This window comes from Eucalyptus grandis, chromosome 3, assembly GCF_016545825.1.
Source record: "Eucalyptus grandis isolate ANBG69807.140 chromosome 3, ASM1654582v1, whole genome shotgun sequence".
Taxonomy (NCBI): domain Eukaryota; kingdom Viridiplantae; phylum Streptophyta; class Magnoliopsida; order Myrtales; family Myrtaceae; genus Eucalyptus; species Eucalyptus grandis.
This window is the reverse complement of record NC_052614.1, coordinates 61786024-61807932: the sequence shown is the minus strand read 5'-3', so window position 1 is coordinate 61807932 and position 21909 is coordinate 61786024. Positions and strand designations below refer to the sequence as shown.

The 21909-nt window shown below is 41.6% G+C and overlaps 1 protein-coding gene across 1 annotated transcript; it reads left to right on the top strand.

The window, feature by feature from the left end:
- Positions 1-16637: 16637 nt before the first annotated feature.
- On the top strand, positions 16638-19894 carry LOC104438093 (heat stress transcription factor A-9). The gene is given in 5 exon segments (XM_010051170.3): positions 16638-17415; positions 17418-17530; positions 18613-18664; positions 18667-19488; positions 19596-19894. Coding segments are annotated over 4 exon segments (1518 nt in total). The 5' UTR covers positions 16638-16847; the 3' UTR covers positions 19452-19488; positions 19596-19894.
- The last annotated feature ends 2015 nt before the right edge of the window (positions 19895-21909 follow it).

Sequence of the window (21909 nt, the reverse complement as noted above, 5' to 3'; positions counted from 1 at the left end):
TTAGTAATATCAGTTGCAGGAGGAAAGATGGGCGATGAACAATACCGAAACAGGTAAGTGAGTAAAAAACAAGAACAATTTTTTTGTAAAGTATGCGTGAATGTCACAACTAGTAGCATAAGAAATCTGGGCATCTTGATTGGAAATCACCCAATTTGTCCGTTTCTTTTAACACAAGAATCAGCTTTCCTCTAGCATCAACGTATCAGTTGCTTGAGTTGCATCATTTCCTTTGGCAAAGAAGGAAAGTTATTTCCCAAATCCTATTTAACTTGGTTAAATCAGAGATGGGATATGGCTTCTTAGTTTTGAGGCTAGCAGCATCACATAGATCGTTCTTCAAATGAGAAATGAACCACCAACTCATCTGAAAAATTTATCTTGCAAAAGGTGGAGGCACTGACATAAGTTAACAGATGCCTCTGCTGCCAACTGATCCATTTGCCACAAAACTCAAGCGGATATATAACAAGGAAAATAACGTAGATTAACCTAGGAACCCAACTAAAAAGGCTAAGCCGGTAACATTGAACTCAGCAAACACCTAAATGAAACCATAAAAAGGGGATAACTCGCAAGATCTTTGTTGTCATCCTAATATAATCAATGTGATCATTGTCATGCTAGACACTGGAAATTTTTCATTGAGAAAGTTTCAAGTTGCAAAGGAAGAAATGGAGCCTCGACCAGACTAGTGGTTATATAACAAGGGACTGTTTGCATAAGATATGCTTCAAGACAGCTCATCTTAGAAGTCACTCTCTCTCTTGTTCGCACACACTCTCCACAAATTTGTAAGATGATGGCCATTGATAGCATGAAGAAAGTGGCAAATGAGTTCCAAAGCACCTCAGCTCTGTCGATATGAACATCTGAGATCAATGCCAATGCACCTTCCACCTATGACTCCATAAGGAACGCTAAGAGCGCTAAACAAATAATATGCTGGAGCTTGCAAAGAGCATTTATGTAAACAAATAACTTCTTGGGAGATAGCAATTAATCCAAGGAGGCTATTTACATGCAGGTTCTTCATAGGTACATGCACTTTTATTAATAACCGATGGTATTGCGAGGAAAAGAAACTCGGCTTCTCAATCTGCATCTTAAAAAAGGACCACTGAAGTCGAGGAGGAACAAATAGAATCCAAGTATCTTACCTCTGTTTTTCAGGATACAACAATCTCATTCGTAGATCATCGCCTGCCGTAGCAAGAGCAAAGGATGCTTCTCCAAGTTAAGGTTCTCTTCGTTCGGCTTGTTCCAGTATCTTGACTGTAATTTTTATCTTTCGGCGAAGGCTTTCCTTGCTCGACAGACTCCAAGCAGTCTGCAGCTTTTGTGTGCCTCTTACATAGGTGGAGCTTTTCTAACATCCAGAGTGAGATGAGAAGGCTGTGCGTCCTTCGTGAGGAGAGCCAATATAATCTTTGGCTCTTTCCTCATCGCAGCGACGTGCAAAACTGTGAAGCCTCTTGCATTTCTACTATTCACATCGGCAATTCCGAGATCAAGAAGTTCCGGTCATGGTCTCCGGATCACAGTATGCTCAGGCATAGTGAAGTGCATATGCATCATCCAGAGTGGTATAGCGCTCCTTCGTCAAAGATAGCATGAGGCAAGCCTTTCTCTAAAGTTACAGTTTCGAGATCAGATCTCACAAAAAATTTCTATACAATGTGCCAGCAATCCGTGACTTTCATCACCGCATACCCGTGCAGCGGATTGCACAAGCAAAATGTCGTCTGGGGTAACCTTGTGAGAATGTCAAGTAGAGGCGCCTCTGCAAACGAACGAGTCTGATTGAGTTATGCTGCATGTGAACAAAACAAAAAATATCCAGCATCTCTAGCCGTAATCACCGATGTGGATTTCTTTATCGTAGTCTCCTCAGCTAGTTTCTTTTGCAGCTACTGCTGCGCTACTGAGCAGTTTGACAATGGACAGGATCCCCCTTCACGCAAATCATCGTATTGAAGGGGGTGTCGAAACAAACAATTCTCCCTATGAATAATATCAAATAGGACGGGAACTAATCAACCATAAAGTTGACACAACCGACCCATAGAGTCAATTTATACTGCGGAAGGGTAAAATGAAAGAGTTCCAAATTGTCAGGTGCTCTTTACTGAAGTAGGTCATAGGTCTAATCGAAGTTATCTCCCTTCTAGTATGCCTTAGCATATATGTAAGAATAAATATGACACACATGATATTATCTAAATACTGAAAAGACTATGAAAAGTTACAATTTTTTTGGTAAAGTATGCGTCGGTCCTCTGAATTTGAACACGGACGCTGTGAAACAAAGGAAATATATTTAGGCCGCACGACATGATTTGAAATTAGTTTTGCCGTAGTTTTAGTTAGGGGGTTACGTTAAAACCCTTTTGAATAGCTTTGATTGCGTCTCCTTATAGCGAAGATAAACTTGCCGACGTGCTTTTCTTTAGAAATTTTCTTGTCGACCCGTGTCACGACCAAGCCCAAGAAAGAAGAAGGGCTTTGGACAAACAATTAGAATTTCCCAATTGGCAGAAATCTGTCTTTTGCGAATCTTCGTCGAATCACGTCACACGCAGACTTGAAGAAACCAGAAATGAAGAAAATGAATTGAGATCGAGAGCAAAGTTAGCAGATTTTAACAAATTTCCCAATTTACGGAAGGGTAGATTTGACACTAGCGTTCTGGTGTATAATTTTTTGTGACGCGAAAATATATTTGGGATAAATGTGGTCGAGGCACACTAATTTGGGATTTTTAACATAAAAATTAATTTGAGGCAAATGTTGTACCTATTTCGAATTTTTTGTGACATAACAATTAATTTGAAGTAAATATGATACAAATATATCAGTTTGCAGAATTTTTATGATATTAATCCATTTCAAATAGACATGACCATAAGACATCGAGGTACTCTAAATGTACTTAGGCTCTGTGTTTCTTTTTCTTTTTCTTTTTTTTTTGGGGGTTAGATATTTAGGCCTTATTGATTCACGAAAAATGTTATATTTCTGTTTTGGAAAATTATTTTCCAGGGAAATGGCAACTTTTTCCGATGTTTGACAAAAATCTTTAAAACGAATTTTGGACAAGAAAATCTGATTTGAGTTTCCTAAATACATATATACTATTGGGGTGCTTGTGACTTGCGCATGGATAACCGAGGAACCAGGATCCTGAGTCCAACCTTGATGAACCCCAACCCAAGCACCAGGGACCCATGTAAGGCCACTTGGTCCCAAGCAAGAGTGCAAGTACCAATTTCACATCCATATAAGCCGAATCGAGAACTTGATGCCCATGCACAACTTCTTGACGCACTGGTGCTTGTGCTCGAATCCCCAATACCTGAGCTTGGTTCCACAAGGACTAAGCGAGGAACCCGATGACCTGGGTCGTCGATACTCGAGCTCAAGTCCTCAACACTCAAGTCCTGATCCATCGAGGCTGCCCTCAAGACGCCGTTGCCTATTCCTGGGTGCCTGATGACCAAGCGTGGGTCCTCAATGACCAAGCTCAGCTCCATCCAGGCTAGACCTAGGCATGGGTACCGAGGTCCCAAGCTTGGTCTCGATAGACATAGGTTCAAGCGCTGAAGACCCAAGCACGGGAATCGGGTCCCAGGCCTAGCCTTGATGGACGCAGACACCGGGGTCTAGGGCCTCGATCTTGTTGGACTTAGGCTTAGGCATGGGGGATCCAAGCATAGGCATTAGGGTACTGAGCCCTGCCTTTGTGGACTTGCACTGGGCCACCAAGTCCCAAGCTCAGCCTCAATGGACTCGAGCACGGGCGCTAGGGACTTGGTCATGGGCACCAAGGTCTCAAGGGTAGCCTCGATGGACCGGGGCATCGACACTAGGGTCTTGGACCTCAGCCTCGATGGACCTAGCTTTAAGTACGAGGGAATTTGTGCACGGGAACTAGGGACCCGAGCACAGGTATTGAGGTCCTACCCTCAGTCTTTATGGATCTGGCTCTAGTATCAAGGCAACAAGCACAACAGTGGGGCCTCAAGCCTGACTTCAATGGACCTAGGCATGAGCGTTGGAGACCCAAGCACCGACACCAGGTTCTTGGGCCCAACCTAGACCTAGGCAAGGGCACAGGTGACCCCGGTCTAGACGTTAGGGACCAAGTCCTAGGCGGGTGGACTAGGGTCACAGGCCCAAGCCATGAGCCCAAGCCACGAGTATCTAAGAATGAGTGTTAGGATTCCGATGTCCAAGCACTGAATTTCTGATTCAAACATCGATATCTAGTCATTATTTTATAATGATTTTCGATTTTTTTTTTAAAATCAATTTTCTAAATTTCCTTTTTTTGGTCATACCATTTTCCTAATTTATGCATAATTTTTTCATTAAATCAGGAAACTATTTCCATTGACTGATTTTTTTTTTTTTTGGTAAAGGTAATTAAATAAAAGGAAAGGGAAAGGACAAGTACAAAAGATTGGGTCCATAACCTACACTCTCAAAGAGCTAAGAGTGGAGGGGAACCGATGTAAAAGATGAAACAACCGAAAGCCCCAAAGGCACTAAGATAAGAAAAAACAGCCATATAGGCCAACGGCAAACATCCGCCCTACCAACAATGGCTAAGAACGGAGTACCAGAAGAAACAGGAAAAGGCGGAGACTACAAGATCAACAAGCAAAGAAGACCGCTAGATCGAATCCCCATGCCCTTTGAAGTCTATCATTTCTCGGAGAAGGTTGGACATTGGTAAAGGAATTGGCCTTGTCCCTAACCACCTTAAGGAGGTGATTTTTGAGAGCAAGAATCACCACTGACTCACCACGGAAGATAATTGCATTCCTCTTCTTCCAAATCAAATGACACAAGGCTCCAAAAGAGAACCGAACAATCCTGTGATAGAAATCCTTTCCCATAAGGAACTTCATAGCCCAGGCAATCATATCTTTCCAGCATCTATTCCTCCAAGGAATGTTACACCCGGCGGCCCAAAAACAGGCCAGAGGAGCCAGGATACGACACCCGAAGAATAAATGATCAACAAAGTCAGGAACATCACTGCAAAAAGCACAAACATTGAAATCTATTCTGCCGTAAGATAGAAGCAGCACCTGTGTAGGAATGCGATTCCTCGATATAAGCCACAAAATAAATTGATACCGAGGGGCCAGTGCATTGTCCCAAACCAGAGAGGCCCACTTGACAGGAGTTCTTTTAACTCTGATGGATTCCCAGGCCGAGGCAACTAAGAAGGAACCGGATGACTCGCAACACCAAATAAACCTGTCAAGCATCGATGATAAAGATGGAAGAGTAATTGCCCATCTCTCTAAGAAATTTCTGAGCGTGTCTCCCAGCGGGGAAAACAGGTCGGCCACACTTGCACAATCAGGGAGGTGTACGCCTTCCCTGAATGAAAGATGAACAAATCCATCTAAAGGGCCACAAGGAAGCCAAGAATCATGCCAAAGAGAGACAGAGAAACCATTGCCTATCACCCACCTGAAGGATGAACGAAAATAGGGTCTAAGTTGAAGAATTTTCTTCCATGACCAGGAACAAGTCCTAGGCTGAGAGGAGATCCAGAAATTCCTTTTCTTTAGGAAAATTGAATGCACCCAACGGCACCACAAGGATTCTTTGTCTGAGAATAGGATCCAAATGAATTTTACCATGGAGGCTCTATTACTATCCCTGAGATTCCGAATACCAAGACCCCCTTCAGCTTTCGGTAGACATACTTCATCCCATGCAACTTTTGCACCACCCCGACCTAGGGATGCACCTTTCCATAAGAATTGCCTCATTATCCTATTGATATCGGCCAAAACCGAAAAGGGAAGAGTGAATACACTCGTCCAAAATGCTTGGATAGAGTGGAGAACCGATTTTATGAGCTGTAGCCTACTTGCAAAAGATAGAAAACGATGTGTCCAGGATTGGATTCTAGCGGTAATCCGCTCAGTCAAAGCAACGCAGTCTGCCTTGGTTAATCTAGAAGAGATAATCGGAACACCTAAGTAGCGAACCGGGAGCTTCCCCTCCTGAAAGCCAAACGCCCATAAGATTCTGTTCCTAATGGACGTATCACCACCAGCCATGAAAATCTCACTTTTGTTCTTATTGGGAACTAAACCACTCCAAGAGGAGAAAATATCGAGCCCTCTTTTCAATATAACAACAGAATGCCAATCGGCTTGACAATAAAGAAAAACATCATCGGCAAAAAACAAATGGGAGAGATGGACCGGCTTACATCTCCAATAGTACTTAAAGTCTGGATTTGCAGTGCGAGATAGCAAGATCCCCGAAAACATTTCCATTACCAATGTAAAAAGGTAAGGAGACATCGGATCCCCCTGCCTAAGACCCCTCCCCCCCGGGAAAAAGCCATGAAGATCACCATTGATAGATATAGAATATCTAGGTGTCCGAACACGGGCCATAATTAGATAAATGAAATGGTGAGGAAACCAGAAAGCTTCCAAAGCAAGCTCAAGAAACTCCCAATCAACGGTATCATAAGCCTTGTGGAAGTCGACTTTAATGGCACATTTCGGCAAATACGGTTGAAGATGAAACCCTGCAAATAATTCCTACGCCAAAAGGATATTGTCTCTAATTCTTCTTCCCTTTATAAACGCATTTTGGGACCGGCTAATCAAATCACCAAGAACTGCTGCTATTTGATTAGCTAAAATTTTCGTGAGCACCTTATAAATAGTGTTGCAACATGCTATAGGTCTAAAATCAACAACCGCACTAGCATTAGACACTTTAGGAATGAGAGCTAAGAAGGTGGCGTTTACCTCTTTTAGAAACCGGCCATTTATGAAGAAATCATGTACCGATTGCAGCACTGAAGGGCCAACAATATCCCAACTGGATTTATAGAATTCCACCGAAAAACCATCCGGCCCGGGAGCTTTACCCTTAGCCAGCGAAAAGAGAGTGTTCTTAATTTCCGAATCCGTAACCGGCACACACAGGGAGCATATTTGATCTTGGGATAGAGGCTGGCGAACAAACTGATTCACCTCATCCAGGGACGGCTTGACTAGTCCCTGCTCCGGAAATAAGAGATCTGAGAAGAACCTGACGAACACTTGAGGAACCAAAACCGGATCAGTAATAATAGAACCCGTAGGATCTTTAATGAAGAGGATGCGATTAGATAACTGCCTTCTCTTCACCGATTGATCAAAAAATTTGGTATTTTTATCACCTTCCTTTAACCATTTGATTCTAGACTTTTGACTAAAGAAGGATTCCTCTTGGTTCCTGAGCTCAACGAAGACTCGGCGCTGATCTCTTTCCTCTTGAATAAGAACAGAGCTTGTCAGGTCAGATTGGAGGTCTAGTTGGGTGATCCTCAGAGCCTCCCTAGCCTCGGCAACTCTGACTGAAATATCGAAGAAGGCCTCACGGTTAAGAGACCTTAGCCGAGCTTTCAACATCTTCAGCTTCGAGACTAATTGGAACATTGGTACGCCTATCACCGGACTGGTCCAAACCTGCTGAACAATGGCCTTGAAATCTGGGTGGTGAGTCCATAAATCAAAAAACTTAAAGGGCTTCCCCTTATGAGCCGGCTACGTAATCCTGACTATCATAGGTGAATGATCCGATATCCTCGGATTAAGAAACGATGCCTCAGAGTAGGAGAATTGGAGATTCCATTCTCCATTTATAAGGACACGATCTATTTTCCTCATCTTCCTCGCATCACCTGCTGAGGTAGACCAGGTAAAACGGCATCCAACATACCTGAGATCCATCAGCTCAGCCTGAGCTAAGCACTGAGCAAACTCATCAAAGTAGTAAATCCAGTTGGTAGAACCACCCATACGATCAGAAGGCTCTTTTATTGCGTTAAAATCACCGGCAACCAACCAAAGAGAATTTTGAAAGATGTTACTGTAATGAATGAGATCCTCCCACAAAGGCCGACGGCGAGGGAATGAGTGTTCCCGATATACAGCCGAGACACAGCAATTCAGACAAAAAAAAATTAAACTTAAGAGAACCATGCACAGCTTGATCACTGATAGAGATAGACGAATAGGAAACCAGATCCGGGTTCCATCCAACCTAGATCCTCCCCCGGGGGGAAAACTCATAGTTAGAAATCCAATTCCAACCCCTAATAAGGGTGGAAGAGACTGAATCAAAAAGATCCTCAGGCACTTTAGTTTCAAAAAGACCAATAAAACACAGCTTATTTACAGCGGCAAACCGCCTGACTTTAGCCCGCCTAAGAGGATTGAGCATGCCTCTGATATTCCAAAAATCGATACTCATCAAAAAACCAGAGCAAGGATCAGAATTACCTCTTCCTAGAGGTCCTCTTTCCTATGGCAGGCGTAGGAACCACAGAAGGAGGAGGTTCAGGACAAAGACGCAGTAGTTGGTCCTGAAGTATAGGAGGTTTTCCTTTCGGCACAGGTTTCCCAACCGACTGCACCTCATCCTCACTAGCGTCGTCATGGATACTCAAGTTAGAGATCTCATCAAAGCTTTCTGACAAGGCCAGAGGAACATCAACTGAAGGGGCGATCGGGGCAGGCAAGTTCGATCTTTCACGGACAGGCTCAGAATTCTCACAAGGCTCCTCCAGATCAATGTCCTTCCGTTTCAGGACTTGGCCCTCATCAATAGGAAGGAATAAGTCCAAAGAAACAGTAGTAGCTGCAGCTGCAGCAGCCTGTGTTTGCCGCCTTCTTCTTCTGCCTCTTAATTCTTCGCTTAACCTGTTTCCATTCCATATCTCCCGAAGCAGATTCAGATTCAGCAAGGGTGGAACAGTTAGTAGGATGGAACGACAATTGTTCCTGAGCGTTGAGTGAGTTTCCTGCTGGCGAACTGGACTCTCCAACATGGGTGGACCTGTTACCAGGCTGAGGATCCTTAGTAGCAACAGTAGAAATTTCCCTACCAAAAGCAGATGGAAAAGCCACCTCCTTACCTTTTGCCAAATGCGACCCCGCTTCATTCACCTACGCGGGTTCAACATCCTTGGTACCATCATCCGACTGGATTGGAACCGATTCCTTATCAGAAACTTTACATTTATGACCGAAGATTCCGCACTTTAAACAGGCCATTGGCTTCCATTCATATTTGACATCCACTACAACCGATTTCCCCATGGTTACCAGCTGAATGGTCTCATAGATGGGCTGCTGCACTGTTATTTCCACGCACACCCGGGCAAAAGTTAGCATCGCCATCTGCTCAGTTTTCTCATCTACATAGAGAGGTTTCTCGAGAGCACTCGCCACCTTTCCAATGGAATGAGCAGACCAGAAGGAGAAGGGTAAGTTTTTCAATCTCACCCAAACCGGAACAAATTGGAGAGAATCTTTGTTCAACTCGATTCCTAGTTTCCATTGCTGAAGGATTAAAGGGATTCTTGCGACAGTAACCGTACTTCCTTCCGAGATCTTCCTCCTGAAATCCCTATCCGCAATTCGCAATAAGAACAGCCCGCGGCTGTTCGACATAACTTCCAGCAATGCCGGACCCCATGCTTTTCTCAAAGCATCATCAACAACTTTAAAAGGCAGCTTATTTCCTATGAAGTAACCCACAAGACAATCAAATAACTTGGGGTCTGCAACTTCCAAATCCATTTCATCCATCTGAATAACAGGTTCATTGCTGTCAAAGTGCAGATGAGTGAATTCCAGATCGTATCCCTTATTCGCACTACTTGCGACAGCAGCCCACGAGCGAGGAGCAGGCTTAATCGAAGCACCCCTAGGCTGAGGTCGCTTTGATATGGATCTACCCCTACTGCTATTGCGGCCTCTCGCAAATCCAGAAGGATGTCGAGGCCCTGCGACACCACCTAAAGGAATCGGGGCCATTCGACCTTGAGCATTCACACGATTGTCAACCACCGCGGGTCTACCAATATCAGGAGGGAAAGAGGTTCGCTTGCTCGGCCCTTCATCACTTGAAAGGGCCCAAACTAATTCGGATTCCATGACAGCAGGAACAATCAACAGAACTCAAGGAACCCTAACCCATCGCACACCAGGAAGCCCACGAAAAAGAGACGTACTAGGCTACAAGGCGGAGGGGTTTAAAGAGCTGCAAATTGCACCTCTTGCCACGAAAAAACGGCCCCAACCGTCGGTCAACTTGCGTGGCATCAGCACCTGACGGATCGCAAAAACAGTGCCGGAATCGCCCGAGAAGAGAGCATCAATAAACAGTACATGCCCTTTCTCCATTGACTGATTTTTCTACACGAGTCAAATGCTGAAAAATTTTTCCGTTAATCAAGAAACTATTTCCTTTGAACAAACGGTTAAAAAAAAAACAGAGCCTAAATGTTAATAAATAAATAAAAACGCTTTGGCTGTCATGTCACAAGAATGCAAGCGAAGTCAGATGATTGAGATGGCAAAGAAGAAAATGAGACTCTGCGCAAGGCGTACGTGTAGATAACAAGGCATTAAATGATAATTAAGGAATTAAATCCTGGTACGGTTGCGCGGTCCATCTTCCTTCTCACAAAAGGTTGGCAACTTCATTGGAAAAAGAAAGATTTTCAATTGTCCCTTTCCCAATGTCTTTTGCCATGTGTTCTCTGAAGCGCTCCGCGAAAATATTTTCAGGGAACTCCAGAAAAGTGAAAGCAACTGAGATTGCAGCCGCTGAGTTTCACTGTCTAGTCTCGTCGCCTTGAGCATATTTGCATCTTCAGGGGTGGATTATCTGCTTTGACGGAAGCAGTTTGCTTCTCGGGATCAACAGGATGGTCCACCATTGCGTCCCACTGCCGCCATGGGTGGAGGAGGCAGCGACCAGCTCTGAAGAGAATGCGTTGGACGGGATCCGAAGTTGAGCGCCAACCGAAAGCCGATACCTAAATGGAGCACGGAATATTCTAGTCACGCATGACGGAACATGTACATTAGCAGCAATTAAGGTAACTTACAGATACAAAAGACGATCACAATAAAACAAAAGAAAATGCAAGCATAGGTGTGCACGTATATACATATAACAGAGAATTGCGGAATGGGAGAATTTTGAAGAGAGCTTTTGCCCTCTCTAGCTCCATAAACACCCAGAGTATCTTCCATCGTAAGCTTACATTATCATGTAAGTCGATAGAGGAGGATAATTACAACACGCACATACGGGCCTCACTCGCAATTAACAGAATATCTATTAGGCTTCTGCACCACTCTTAAGATTGCAACTGATCAGAAGAGCACAAATGTATCAGTAAAATCTTTTGGACAAGTTAATACTTGATACTATCGACAGCAAATTTAGAAAATCAATTTATCATCTCTCACATGTATCCCAAGTTCCCAACATAAAACCTCAAAGATGCACAATGAAGGGAAAGCTTCGATTTGACCAAAAAGAATTTCTGATAACCCTAAGCCTTGGAGCAGCCTCCTTTCCGATGCCACCAAAGAAAAAAAAGAGCAGCCTCCGAGTAAATGCCTCAGGGAACATATATCAAAATCTTTGGCAAAGTATGGCATTTAAAAAATTGAAGTCCTAGCGATTTGAGATTGTTGCACCATCATATCAGAAACAAGACGGAGAGGGAATCTCGGTTAGATGCATGCCGTGGTCGGGTAAGAATCGCCCCATCTTAGTATACGAGAAGTTAGCATCTAGAGAGTCATCCTATTTGCCAAAAGAGAAGCTGCACTGCATCAGCTCAAAACATCTGAAGAAGGATAAAACCATTCAGTGCTTGCACGGGACCTAAATGAATGTTACCTAAATGGTAAAGGAAATTGTTGCTATTCAAGATCTCTTGAGAGAGTCAAGCCAGAGTACAGATCACACCGATGCTCAATGCTAGAGAACTGGATGACTGCATCCAATAAAGTAAAAAAGAACAGGCAAAAGGAGCATGAGGCCTTCTGGGCGTCCCCGAGAATTCCAGTGACATCACTACCTCAAAGTGCATACCACATGCATTGGTCAATTTATTAAGTTGCAGGTCCTCATTGAGAATTTTAGATCTGTCGGAGAACAAATTCGTTAGCCTTGCATTAGTCAATTTATTAAGTTGCGGCAGCCTTTTTTTTTTAAACGTTGTATGTAGTTTCCAAAGATTCTAGCTCTCCCGCCAATAATTTCTTTACTTGCGAAAGGTTGTGAATTGCTTGAAACATGTGTGGACTTATTACACATGTTACGATAATCCAGATAAATCACCCTGACTCAGAAGAGTTGACTTCTTTGGATATCATAAGCTGATACAAGATCAAAGCTCTGGCAATTATAGTATGCACAATTTGGTTTCGGGAGGTTATGATATATCAGCCATAGAAACATTTTAGTCACTTTTTTTTTTACTTTTGCCTTGTTCTAATCTGGGCCTCAAAATAGGTGGGCTCTGCAGTCCGTTCACTCAGGTTTTGTTGGGTAATGCTTCGAGGAATACCTGTTTATGTTTTTTTGTTCTCTGGAATAGAATTAAAACAAAAACATGTTTGGTAATTTTTTTATTCCTAGGAACAATTTGTTCATGAGAATAGATTTGGAATAGAAACAAGAAAAAAAAAATTGTTTCTTATTTCCGGGAATAACTCAAAAAACAATAAACAAGAAACAAGTTTTTTTTCTTTTTTTTCTTTTCTTTTATTTCTTTCTCTTTCTCTCTTCTTCCCCATCAAGGCTGGTGACCAGCCAGATGAGACTCGGCGACCTCGCCAAGAGGTCGCCTTGAGCTTGCTGGCCATCGATGAGGCCTCCTAGAGCCTCGCGGTGGTCAAGCGAGGTCCACCTCGCTAGATCTAGGCGAGGTCGCCTCACCTAGCCAGGATGAGGTTGAGCCTCGCCGAGCCATGACCGGCCAGACGAGGGCCGATGAAGTCGCCGGGCTCGAGGGGACCTCACCGATGGCCGGTCGCAGGTCGGCCATGGCCAAGGCTGGCGACTGACTAGAGGAAGGAGAAGAAAAAGAAAAAGAAAAGAAAGAAAAAGAACAATGTAATAAAATTATTAATAAATTAAAAGAAATTCTAAGTTACAAAAATATTTGAAATTGTACTAAACGCATTTCTCTTCCGGGAATTGAAATTTTGTTCAATTACCTATCGCTTTTAAATGCTCAGAAACTATTTCCGAGAACATAAATAGAAAATAGTGTTTTTGAAAAGAAATTATTACGAGGAATAGAAACGTGACCATACGCACCCTTAATGATTAGATATGAAGTACATGTTTGCTTTGGCCTTATTTCCAATTTGCCATAATTATGTTTGCTCAAGCGTCTTAAACATGCATAAGTAATCACCGTAATCCAAAGGTTAAAAGTCACAAAAACCTTAATTTTTGTAAGCAATGTCTATCATGACACATTTACCCAAAAAAAATTGTGGCACAAAAAATCATAAATTTATAGTTGAGTGACATATTTATACTCTATTAGGATTTTGGTAAAAATTGTTGTTAAAAATTTGATGTGACATTATTAATTTTTCTTCAAGGACAAGTGGCGAGTGGCATTATAAAAAAAAGATTAAAAAAGAAAAAAAAATCGAAGTTTCTGTTTATCGTGAAGTTATTGTTCATCATCTTCAAAGTTATTGTTCATTGTCTTCAAGCTCACGATTGCCTAGCCAAAACGCCTATGTCCCTTGTCCATCAATGCCCAAAGTTGCCTAGACCTCTAAGGACATTGGTGAGCCCTTGCTTAATCACCCGTGATCGCCGCTTGCTCGCAGATCTGAAATTTCATATCTAGGCAAGTGTTTTAGGAGGGGCGAGTCCCTTGACGATGATTTAGTTGCGGCGAGCTTCAAAGCCAAATCTAGCCATTGTGGTCACTTGAGCTTGAAGCTTGACCTAAGGGCTTGTAACCTAGGGAGGCTTGAGAATTGAGAGTCTTGAGCGATTTGAGGTCGTTGGGCTGAAAATATGGGTTTCGAAGACAATTGATTAACAGTAACTTTGGGTTTTATTTTTCTTTTAAATTTTTTAATATAGCACTTGCGTCGCGCCACGTTAATGCAGAAAAAAGTTTAAAATAACTGTGTCATAAGTGTAACATGAAGTTTGTGATGCCCCTTTTTTTATTCTAAATACTGTTGACACATAAATTTTTTCTAAATTTTCAAGATAAAATTTCATAAAAAAGTCGGGGACCAATTTGGCCCTAACAAAAATATTGTTCGCATCACCTAAATATTGATATTATTTGCCTGTACTAAGTTTTATTTTCTATTTTATTCTCCCTTATTTTACCCTACTTTCGAATGATCGTTCACAAAAGCGTTCCAGTAGCCGTTGGTGGTCGTTGAGGATCGGGCGATCCTTCACAGTTATTATTTCTTTTCGTTCTGGGTTCATGGGATGCTGAGGATCGGTCTCGGGGCAGCGTGAAGAAGAAGAGACCGGAGAGAGAAAGGGAAAAAACAAATTCAAAAGAAAAGATAAAAATGAAAGGAGACAATAGGCGGGCTGGGTGGGTAAGGGATCCCTATCTCTTTTCCTAGTCTGGCGTGTGCAGAGAAGAGAAAGGACAAGACATGGAATCCGGCAGTTTGAGTCGCGGGTCTGATCAGCCCTGGTCACTAATATTATTATTATCTTTTTCATATTTATGTTTCTCCAGAAAATAAAAAATAAAAGAACTTTATATTTTCTATAAAAATCAGAAAAAGTCAAAAAAATAATTTTTGGTTAATTGTCTCAAAAAATGCAAGGAAAAATCTTGAAAATCAAAACAAACAAAAAAAGAAGAAATTAAACCTCAAGCTTTAAACAAGGTGAGGTGTCGAAAAGGCATTACAAGTCCACGTTCTTAGTTTTTCTAGTTGCATAGAAGTGAAATATTTCCCTCGATATTTCATTTGGGTTTGTAATTGACCCACCTTAAATCAATTAGTTGTGACTTCTATTTAAAATTAACTTGTAGGTTAAAAACTCAAATCATTAAGTCATAAATTGATGGGCATGAGAAAGTCCGAATTAAGCCTAATATTTAGTCGAGCCATTAGCCTCCGCATGCGTCCGCACGTAAGAGCACCCAAAAAGGGAGGTCGCGACAAACACACATTTTGGTTGTCATGTCCAGGGAAGCAAGATGATTGAGCTGGCAACGAAAGTAAATGATGATTGGTCCACGCTTCTATAACACACATTAAGTGATAATTAAAGAATCAAAACGCATATGCCCCCTGTCCATCTCCCTTCTCCCAAAGCGTTGGGAAAAGAAACAAATTCTTAACTGCTCCTTTCCCCCTTCTTGTCTTTACTTTTATACTCTCAGCTTTTCTCGAGACCTTCGGTAACTACATCCTCACTGTTTTCGTTTGCTAGTGGGGAAAAGGATTAACACTTTCAACAATTAAGAAAAAAAACCTTAAAAAAAGAAAGAAATTGGTCTAATAGGTAGCACGAGGCTACATAAACATAATGTTAAATAAAATTTCATGGACTAGTAATGCGAATATTCCCATAAGCGAGGACAAAACTTGACTCCGATACTGTACTAAAAAATTAAATCGGAAAGTTTAAACTTACATATGAATAGATACTAGACAAAATATAAATAGTCTCATTATAATCTAATGAAATGATATATTGAGAACTAGATATGAATGACCTATATCCTATGATGGCACGATTCGTGCATAATTTTCTATACTCACTCATCCAAGTCAACCTAAGCTAACTTGTCCCATTGAGTTGAAAAACAAAATATTGAAACTGACATAAAATGTCACAATTTCTAATTGTTAAGCATCAATGATATCATGAAATAACTTAAGATAAATTTTGAATGCTTTTACGCTATTTATGCCATACGTCATTTGATTTGATAAGAGTAGTTATAATACCATACTATTAGTTTATAAATGGTCAAAAATCTGTAAACATAATCACATGCTTTTTTTAGGAGACTTTAATGACCTCACTTTTAAAATACTTAAAAGGAAGTCACTTATTCTTGTTGGTGGAACAAATATGGCTGCTGTTATCTTCTTTGTCCGCATAATCTTATACAGCAACTGGACGTGATTAAGTATGCTCACGTGACTTTTTTATTTAAAAAACTTATAAAATATAATTGATTATTATTAAACCACGCCGACATGAATCTTTTAATATAAAAAAGCTTAAAGATAGAATCACAATAGAGTTAATATCCTAAAAAACTGTAAATCGATATACATGTGACAAATTTATCCGGTACACATGTAATAAATGTATCCCAAATGACTACAAAAAAATCTAAAAACTGATATACTTGTAATAAATTTATCCAAAATTAATTTTATTTGACTACAAAAAAACTCAAAATGATATATTTGTGACAAATATACCATTAAATAAATTAGATTAATGCCACAAAAAATCACAATTGTGACATCCGAAGAGTAAAATCTTAAATTGGTACACTAATCATTTGTCACGTATTATCAAATTTAGTAATTCGATAATAAATGATAAATTTATCATAAATGTATTAATTAAAGATAAATTTATTACAAATATATTAATTAAAAAAAATATTATATATATATATATATATATATATATTAATTTGAGAGTTTTCAAGATATTAATCCTTTAACAACCACAAGGAAAACATTTCTAAGACGCAAAAGACAAAAGCATGGCGGCTCCTCGACGTTTCCCCTGTAAGGCCACCTGCCATCGCCGTTGTCACTTGCGCACTCCACTTTTCAATTCAAGCTTCTCTCTCTCTCTCTCTCTCGAAACCCTACCATGTATATTCACTCGCTTGAAAATTTCTCATGCTATCTCCACCTTTGAACCTGAGCTCGAGCTTCTGACGGGAAAAAAAGAAGAAGAAAAAAGCTTGAGCTCGAGCTCAAGTTAACGACGGCGTTCCGCCGGCCGTACCAATGGCTCTTGCGTGTCGTTTTCCAAAACCCTCTTCCAAGAATCAAGTCTTGAGCTGGAAAAGGCAAAAACCTTTCGCAAAATCAAGGGAAGAAATCGCGTCCGTTGCTGTTCTTGACGGTGGCGACCATGGCGAGATAGGGTCCCAGTTGCCCTTGTACTTGAACCTAACCCGAACCGATTCTCCTCGGTCACAATCAAAGCCCCGTGCAGGCGAGCTAGGATGCTGTGGGTCGCTTTCCCATTCGGGTCACTTGCCAGAAGTAGCCATTGGTGATGGCAAAATTGGAGCTGGGTCGTGCTTGCATTCGTGCCTGACCCGGCCCGAACCCTGTTCAGCTCTGGCCGTGAAGGCGGCGAAGATCAAAGAGGAAGTGGAAGAGGAGGAGGTCCCGACCATTGCTGATCCCAGGGATGCGACCATTTTATTGCCGTCATGCTCGTGGCAGGCAGTAGCGGACGGTGTGGCGAAGCCGATGGAGGGGCTGGGAGAGGTGGGGCCAACGCCGTTCCTGAGGAAGACGTATGAGATGGTGTCGGACCCGGGGACAGACCCGTTGGTGTCGTGGGGTTTGAGGCGGACAGCTTCGTGGTGTGGGACGAGCAGGAGTTCTCCAAGCAGGTCCTGCCTCGATACTTCAAGCACTCCAACTTCTCCAGCTTCATCAGGCAGCTCAACACTTACGTGGGTACTTCTTCATGTTTGGATAAGAGCAAACCTATATCATTTGTTGCGGTCATTATCTATTGTATTGATGTGTATAAAGTATGTATGTGTGTGTGTGTGTGTTTTGGTTTAACTCTTCGGTTCTTTTTTTGGATGTCGTCGAGAGTGTGGTCTTCTTACAGCAGCTAGCGGGTAGTCCCCGCGGCAATAGGCTACGCTCCGAGGGACTCCACTCAAAAGGTTTGCTCAGGTGTTGAGACTCAATTTAACCCATTTTGTCGGTTACTATTTGTGCTTTACCCTAGTATAAGGGAAAAGGAACCAAGAAACCTGAAATGGTAGGCGAGATACCCAGATTCCATATGAAATTTCATGAATCACGCGGCACATGTTCACAAAAATTTGCATCAAGTGGCCGGTGGACGATGGCCCCTACTAGCCCTCGGTCTGTCATCATATTCAAGTGATGATGCTTTAGACGGTAGTTTGCAGAAACCACCAACCATGCTATCAGAACACCCGTTAAAGATTATCTTCTTAACTGGATTCAGAAATGCACTACAGCAGTTCCTTTATAGTGGTTAGTATTTTGCATTTTACTGTTTCAATTGTCCATTTTGCACTTTCTAGCTGAAGATAAGTTTCCTTTGGCCATTGCTTTGTTTCTATCCAGTGTTCTGTAAAGCCTTCGGAGGTACTTTGGCCATTGCTTTGTTTCTATCCAGTGTTCTGTAAAGCCTTCGGATACCTTTCTTCTTTTTAGGCAAGACCAGAAGCATAATTCTGCACTGTTGTGTTCATATTATATGTAGTAGTGTCCGGATTGATTTTGAGTCGTTTGCCTTTACTCTTAAAATTTTCCACACGCTCTTTGTACTGGTATTTGGATCATTGTAAAGGATCTCTCCTTGATGAGCATTATAAGCCGTGTTCTTTCTATATTGGCCTAGTAATACCCCTTGTGCACATCTTCCTTTGAAACTTTCTTGGCCTTCATTCTGCTTATTTCACTCTTTAGCCTTTGGTTCACTATGAACTCATAGACGTAGAGTCTTCCTATCTTCTATTCTTTATGCATCATAATTCAAAATATGTCGCAGGGTTTTAGGAAGATCGATCCAGATCGATGGGAGTTTGCGAACCAGGGGTTTACAAAGGGAAGAAGCACTTGCTGAAGAATATAAAGAGGAGATGCAAATCCAGCGAGCATAGAGAAACATCGAGTAGTACTGTCACCTCTGATTACCAGAAAGCTGAAAATGAAGTGGAATTCAAAACGCTTAAGAAGGACCAGGAAGCGTTGAAGACCAAGATCCTTAAACTAAGAGAAGAGCGGGAGAACTTTCAGCATGAGATTGAGCAGGTCACCGAGCGGGTTCACCATGCTGAGTGCAGGAACCAGCAGATATTCCTCTTCCTCACAAAAGCAGCCAAAAGGCCCAACTTTGTCCAGCATTTAATCCAGAAGAAGAGGCAGAAGAGAGATTTAGAGACTTGTGAATCCAGCAAGAAAAGCAAATTGCTTGGTCCCGATGCTGAAGCCACCAAATGCTTGAATGAAGCAATGGATCACATGATTCAAAGCCCAAACGTTGATTGCCTGAGAATCAGTGATGATTTGGCACAGATGGAGCATTGGCCAAATAGGGTCATGCCGGAGGATTTTGACACCATTCAGATGCACAACCCGTGGCCTTCAATGGATGTTGAAGATTTCAGAGTTTCGCTGGGTCAGACGCCCGATCAGATGGCCAGAGCTAGTCCTTCTGATTTGTCTTCGGTATTCCATGAGATATCCGAGAAACTCCTCAGGGAAGACGTGGTTATTGGCGATGACGCAGACAACATAGAAGTAGAAGACCACCTGACAGTGAATGACATGGGAATTAATCTTGAACTCGAGGGTCTGATTGATGGATTGGGTACACGAGGGAACTGATGGAGCAAGCAGTGAGACTGATGCCCTAAATTTCCATGTACTCCCGCGCTGCCCTTTCTGTTATTTTCGTGCCCTTTTGGGTTCCTTTTAGTTATTTTAAGCTGGACATCAGAATCATTGTTGCTGCTGTTTTTTGTGACCCAGATCACATAACGCAGCTTTTGCATAGTGGGGAGTTTTTCTGGAGGGAAGCCACCATTCGCTTCACGGCATGAAGGTATATGTGCCGGAAACAGGAAAGAAGAAGAATCCAACCAATGAACTAGGTTTTGGTGGGTCAATGGAATATGCTCGTGTACATTTGTTGTAGTTTCTTACTTTTTCATCGTTGTATAAAAGTCCTCCCGATGTTCTTTTCTCAAGTTTGCACTAACTTTTTCTTTCTTTCTGCGCTTGTGTTGTTACCAGTTAGTATAATAAATAAAAGCGTTTATTGTGCCAAAGAGTTCATCTTCACTTTTTATGGGAAGAGCTTTCCGAGATATTTGACATGACCAAATGCTAACCAGAAGTTACAAGACATGTCCATGTATTCTCTACCGGGAGACATGTTTCTTTTTTTTTTTTTCTTTTCTGTTTAAACTCAGTGTGCTTCTTGTGAATCTAATATGTGTGCTTATTGCAAGCTTCAATGTGCCAAGAAGGGAGACCTATCCAAGTTGGTGAATGCTTCTGTAACCTTGGACTACTTACGCTATTCGACTGAACTTGTTGACTCCGTGTCCATCGAAAGTCAGTAACCTTCGTTACCGTCAGCATTTGGTACTCTCAATAGCTTCAATAGTTCACTGAAAGCTTTGCTTTGGTGTAATGAACCGCACGAAGCCAAGCCTCACCACTGACCAACTAATGGACTGATTGACTTGGGCTACCTTTAACTCGGAGATCTACTTCCTCTGATCTACCAAGGAGTTCTTTACCAGTCCTATTCTCATCTATTTGACTGGCGAGCTGTTCCAATCACTGCTGGATGTGATTGATATCATAATTGGACCTTGTTCATGAGGACACTACTTATTCAAGAGGACTTAATTCAAATTGCTCAAAATTAAAGGAGACAAATGCAAAGCATTGGAAATCACACATTCTTCTGATAACTTAAGCTTTTAAAATAATTGGTGACGGTCCCACAAAATCTCATATGATATCAAAGCTGAGATTCTGAATTCATATCTCTACAAGTCTTATTTGCTTTCCCAATTAAATATGTTCACTTTTAATATAATGTAAAAAGACCAATCTAAGCATGAGAGAGAGTGTTAGAATAATTTAAGTAATAAACCATGAGGCTTAAGCTTTTAGAACAATTGACAATGGTCCCACAAAATCTCATAGGCATATTCTTTAGCATTAGAGTTTTAATCCTTCAAAACGGTTGGGAAAGCTTTTCGTGAAAATTTCAAATAGCCTTATGAAAGGAGGTCGTTTTTTTATAAGAGTCCTCAAAGTGAATATTTTCTTTAATTAGTCTCTAAAGTGGGTGACTAAGTATCAAAATTACTCCTAGCTTACTAGCCGACTATCGTCGATCATTGAGCATGTGCATATCATGTGGCACTTTCTATTAACACTAATACTACAACTAAGTTTATTTTCAAAACATAACAAATTTTTGTGGAATTACTCAATCTAGGTTGATAGATGCAGGAATAGTAGATGATATAAGATGCAAGATACTTCCATTAGATAAATGATAAAATAAGTAAAGAAATAGAACACGATGCACTCAGATTTTTTATGATGGTTTGGTTTATGCCAAGTCTACATCCATTCTCCCAAACTAATAGCAATCAATAGGCCGAAGTCCACTCATAATTTAGTGAGTAGTTAATATGAAACACTGTTGCTTCTATTCAAAATAGATAGATCCCACTATCAATCAACAATTTCTATCTACATGCTTGTACACTCTTCAAATTGCAAATTAAAGTGAGTAATGACAACTCTCAAAAGAGTATATCACTATAGATCATGCTCACAACATAGAGAGAATGTGACTATATTTGTATCCATGACTTTCTTAGTTTTATATATTATATTCAATGTGTATTAATCTTTTTATATAGTCTTCGATAAGGATGAGCATAATTTCATGGTAGAACCTAGAACCTAAGAAGCAAACCGATAGGCTAGGTTGCACAGACGATGTGTTACACGTGCTTCCGTGTTGTATCCGATACGTGTCGGACACGTCGACACGCTCGGACATGCGTTGACCGCGTGTCAGATTTGTCGACACGCGGTCAACTTTTGTTGACACGTTTCGACACGCGTGTCCGAAAGACAATGGAGGGTGGAGGCGAGGGCGAGGGAGTAGAGATGAGGCCGCGAGCGAAGGCGAGCCCACGACTACGAGAGATGGCTAGAGAAAGAGCAGAGATTGAGGCGAGGGCCGTGAGGAGGAACTTCACGAGGGAGCGCGCGTGGGGAGGGCGGCATCGTCGAGTGGGGGGGGGGC